Below are 5,111 nucleotides of genomic sequence, written 5' to 3' on the forward strand. Positions count from 1 at the left end.
AAAAGAGAACAAGACTGCTTTACAGAACCAAAGCAAAGATTTCAGGGCATTCTTTCATATTGGGACAGTAATATTATTAGTTTTGAAAGTAATAGGCATAGGATTGTTTTCACTGCTGATTTGCCAGGAACCTTGAATTTATACATCACCAACAAACACAGTCTAGGAGCAAAGAAAGAACAACAAAGAAATACATTTCACCCCTGGAAGAAAATGCAGTCAGTCAATGTTAATATTATTTGTAGTAAACTGTAGGTAACAGTAGGAAATGTTGGAATGTGCACCTGAAGTATACTTTAAAACTACTAAACTACTAAGTCTAAAATAGTACCGGAATCTATTCGTTAATTAACCATTCTTAACCTTAGTTGCCGGAGGAGAAGTTAAGAGGAGACAGGAGAGAGGTTCCAGACAGGTTTATTGTAGAGTACAGCGCTTTTTCGTGACGGGTTTCGTGGCGGGGTTCAACACGGCCCGCACGGCCTCGGCAAACACCTCCTTGAGGCCCTCCTGCGTCAGGGCGGAGCACTCCATGTACTTGACCGCTCCTATCTTCTTGGCCAGGGCGTCGCCCTCCTGCTGGCTGATGGGCGCCAGCTTCTGCTTCTTCAGCTTCTCCACCGTCTCAGCGTCGTCCCGCAGGTCCATCTTGGTGCCAACCAGCAGGATGGGTACACCGGGGCAGTGGTGGTTCACCTCCGGGTGCCACTGGTACCAGACGTTTTCGTGGGACGAGGGGCTGATGATGGAGAAGCAGATGATGAAGACGTCGGTCTGGGGGTAGGAGAGTGCGCGTAGGCGGCTGCCCTCTTCCTGGCCCTGCGTGTCCCACATGTTGAGGCTGACCGTGTGGCCGTCCACGCTCATCTGGACACTGTATTTGTCAAAGAAGCCGAGACTGTACTCCACTGGGAAGCTGTTGCACGTATAGGTGATGAGCAGGCAGGTCTTACCCACCACACCGTCGCCTACCACCACACACTTTATGGTCTGCATCTCGCCTTCAGCCACTATGGGCTGCAGCACCTAGGAAAACAACAATGAGTAATATGTACCTGTTTACTGTACAAAGAACAATAAGGACATTAGTACAATATACCTGTTTACTATACAAAGAACAATGGGTGAATACTTCCCACCGATTACACACACCCAAAGTGAATTTGAAAACATAACGCCAAAAAAAGCACAGCAGCAAGATTTGTGAATTGTTGTGATAAAAGAAGGCTAGACAATGGAATACAACCACCCTGAAGACTACAAACCATTGAGTGACCTCTAGACCTGCTGCAAAATGTGTCATAGCTCTGTTTACACAATGCTGTACCCCTCCAACTGTAACCATCCAGACTGTGTGGCGCATGCTCAGCAAGCAAGCCTATTTTCTCTGCACCCGAGCTATTCTTCTGTTTTGTGTTTCAAATATCCGTTGTTTGCGACCGTCAGGTCACAGTTACTATCAAACCCTCGACCAGCTGTCCGTCAGTCTGTCAGTCAGTCAGTCTGTCACACGTCACACTTTTGCCCTGCTCATATCTCCGCAACCGTTGCCCCAATCGCCCCTCACATGATCCTCTTCTACACATTTTTGGACACTGCTCCTACAGATTTTGCCCTAAAATCACGGTACACAGTATGTCTACACTCATCTCATCAACATGGATCTGTCCCATATAGCGCCACCATCAGGCCGATTTTTGGACACTGCTCCTATACATTTTGCCCTAAAATCACGCTGCGACCTGGCGGTCGCTTATCTCCCGATTAGGGAGTCTTACTGGTGTTAGTGTTCCTCCATGGAGTGCTCTTCACAGGTCAATCATCGCCGCTGCTCCCACCCCCCCAAACCCCCAATATTTTGGCTGCTTAATTTTAGAGAACCACCTCCATATATTGCTTATATTGTTATCATAGCGTTTTAATGCCGTGCCCATGTATGTATGTGTGTGTGTGTGTTAAGGTTAGCATAAATGGACTACTTGATATGAAGGATATTGATGTAAATAGTTTAGTTTAGTTTAGTTTTTGGGAACAAAATACAGTGCGAAGAAAGGAAGAAGCCATCAGGCTTATTTTGAATCCTTCCCTTATTGGAAAAGTTAATAAAATTACAGATTTAAAAGTTCAATAAGAACAAAGTAGAAAACGACAAAAGGGGCAGCTGTGTAATAAAGAGATAAAGACACAGAAACTGCACAAAAGAACAAAAGTCAAGAGAAAAAGAAAAAAGAACATTAAGAAAACACATCAGTAAACTAAATCATGTTGACTACAGTAAGGACAAAATAAGATATACTGTAGCTTTAGATGTTTTTTGAATACTGGCAAGGATATTGATAACTTAAGTGAATCATCTAGACAGTTCCACAAATGAGTGCCTCTAAATTTGATAAAGAATTGATGTTTTGAAGTACGACAAAAAGGTATATCAAAATCATCCCTTTGCCTTGTGGGGTAGGAGTGAATGTCAGAAGTTAACTGAAAAAAATTATGAAAAGAAGATGGAATGTCTTGTTTGCATTTTTTTAATTTAAACAAACAAACAGGTTTGTAGAATATTTACTTTGTCTATAGGCAATAATTAATATTTAATGAAGAGAGGAGCAGATGGCTCATATCTATTTGACTGATAAATCATTCTCACAAACCTTTTTTGAATGATCAGTATTTTTCTTATGATGGACATGTTGCAGCCCAAACAATATTACACTAACTAATATGTGGGAAGATTAAAGGAGTCATCCAGACCAAAACACATATAGGGTTAAATCTGCCTTTTATCATACCCCTTCATACCTGCTTTAGTCGATTTTTTTCATAGCTGCCCCTGTTGCTAGATTTCGGCTGCCCCAGTTGCTAGATTTCGCAGGCTCTCTCATAACTAACACAGTGGATTGTCCTTAGGCTAGTGCGGTCATTTCTTTAGCTTCAAAGTTAGTATTTTTTTATTGGATTGTGTTTACACAACGTCCTGAGATCAACCAAACCACTGTTTTGACCTCACAGGCACCCTTACTTGTCAAACGGCTTCTGCTCTGCACCAGAGCAGGGAGAGGAGAGGCTAGAAAGGGAGGGAGGGAGGGGTCTGTTTGACAAGTAAGGGTGCCTGTGAGGTCAAAACAGCGGTGTGGTTCGTCTCAGGACGTTGTGTAAACACAATCCAATAAAAAAATACTAACTTTGAAGCTCAAGAAATGACCGCACTTGCCTAAGGACAATCCACTGTGTTAGTTATGAGAGCCCGCGAAATCTAGCAACAGGGGCAGCCGAAATCTAGCAACAGGGGCAGCTATGAAAAAAGTCGACTAAAGCAGGTATGAAGGGGTATGATAAAAGGCAGATTTAACCCTATATGTGTTTTGGTCTGGATGTCTCCTTTAAGCTATGACCAGAGGGACTTTAAATGGGACGAAGGAAGAACAAATGGACAGATTTTTCTCAATATACCAAGCATCTTCATCGACTTCTTGCATTCAGTATCAATCTGTTGTTTCCAGTTGAAGTTTTAATCTATAAGCATTTTAGTGCATCGATGCAGCCGTATCGCTAGTGTTGAAACCGATAATCGATTCATATCGATTTTTTCCGGCACCCTTAGTAAATATATATTTTATATGACCATATTTACAATTAAAGGACAATTTATGTTGAGGTTACTTCCTCATATCTTGGGCTGTTTATGGCAAAGCGATTCTGAGTAAAAGTTTATCCATCTGTGATATAGGTACTTCCCCCGGTAATGGTGGTCAGAAATCTAACAGGAGCGGACGTCGGGATTGGGTCATTGGGATTTGACCCGTGCAGGGTTCTATATCACCATGTTGGACACACCAGCCCAAACAATGCACATTTTCCAACAATGTGCTTCAGGATTCATTTTAACCGCACTAAAATATGCCTGTGTGAATGCACCCTAAAACATCAAAATTAAACCAGAATTGTGTTTTAAAAAAAAGGTTTGTTGTCTCTGGGGTGAAATGTCCCTTTAAGAAAGTGAAACACACCTCTTTTCTCTCCATATCTCGCTGCTTCTCTTCTTCTTTCTGTCTCTCCATCTCTCTCTGTCGTTCAAGCCTCCCTTCCTCCTCCTTGAAGACTTGTAGATCTGCAATTGTTCACAGACAGACAGACAGACAGACAGACAGACAGACAGACAGACAGACAGACACACAGACAACTTTATTATCCCAAGGGGGAAAATCAGCCGCACGGTGGCAGCAAAGCAGTTTAAGGATATTTACAAAGTTACAGAGAAGTAAGTAAATAAAAATATTGTACAGATTACAGTAAAAAAGCAAGGTGCACCAAAAAAAGGAACAAAGAAAATATACATAAAGTTTCAAAAACAATCAACGCTCATAAGTGTAACAGCCATACTTAAAAAAGCAAATAGCAATACTGAAGCACAACTAATCAATACAGTGCCAAACAAAAGTGTCCATAACAGTCAATGCTCGTCGCTGCTACAAGTATCACCACCATGTCAAACACAAGCAAAATACTCAATACTACTAACACAACCTAATAGTGCAGAGCCAAACTAAAAAAGTGTCCATTTGTCAGCGCAAAAAGAAACAAAAAAAAACAATAAAGGGTGACACAGCAAGACGCACATGAGCACCCTCCCTGGAAAGGTCCTCAGAGGTCAGAGTCAGTACAACTATAGTTCCAGTTCAATAAGGTTACAGTAGTCCTCCTGGTCTCATTGTATAACTTTAGAGCAGCCGGTACAAAAGACTTTCCATCATGCAACCACGTCTAAAATCACCATCAAGGCCTGCCAAATACGTTTTTGTTGACAAAATGAACTGTAAATTTAGTCGACTAAAATCCTATGATATTTAGTTTACTAAAATTATAACATTATAGATTAAAACATAGACTCAAATATGACTCAAACTAAATGAAAATGTATTCAAAAGACTATGACTATAACATATACATCATAATCAACACTGGTTTCCCATGTAGGAGGCCTGTATTCAAATCCAAGTAGAACCTCGTTTATCTGAGCATCACTGGAAGGAGGTGTTTTGATTCTCAACAATAACTCAGTAGATCACAGCGTAAAGATATCAGTGCTCCTTTTGCTCAATAGGACGTCATGATAA

At 41.4% G+C, this 5,111-nt stretch overlaps 1 protein-coding gene across 1 annotated transcript; it reads right to left on the minus strand.

The window, feature by feature from the left end:
• Positions 1-336: 336 nt before the first annotated feature.
• Positions 337-999, minus strand: LOC308288436 (ras-related protein Rac1-like). Its single transcript, XM_080729870.1, has one exon. It carries the CDS (start codon positions 994-996, stop codon positions 418-420), a length of 579 nt encoding a protein of 192 aa, XP_080585996.1. The 5' UTR covers positions 997-999; the 3' UTR covers positions 337-417.
• Positions 1,000-5,111: the final 4,112 nt, after the last annotated feature.

The sequence above is a fragment of the Nannobrachium achirus genome, assembly GCF_963921795.1.
Source record: "Nannobrachium achirus genome assembly, chromosome: 7".
NCBI classification, from domain to species: domain Eukaryota; kingdom Metazoa; phylum Chordata; class Actinopteri; order Myctophiformes; family Myctophidae; genus Nannobrachium; species Nannobrachium achirus.

Coding starts and splice junctions, on each gene's coding strand:
- LOC308288436 (XM_080729870.1), bottom strand. CDS start 996: ATGCAGACCATAAAGTGTGTGGTGGTAGGCGACGGTGTGGTGGGTAAG.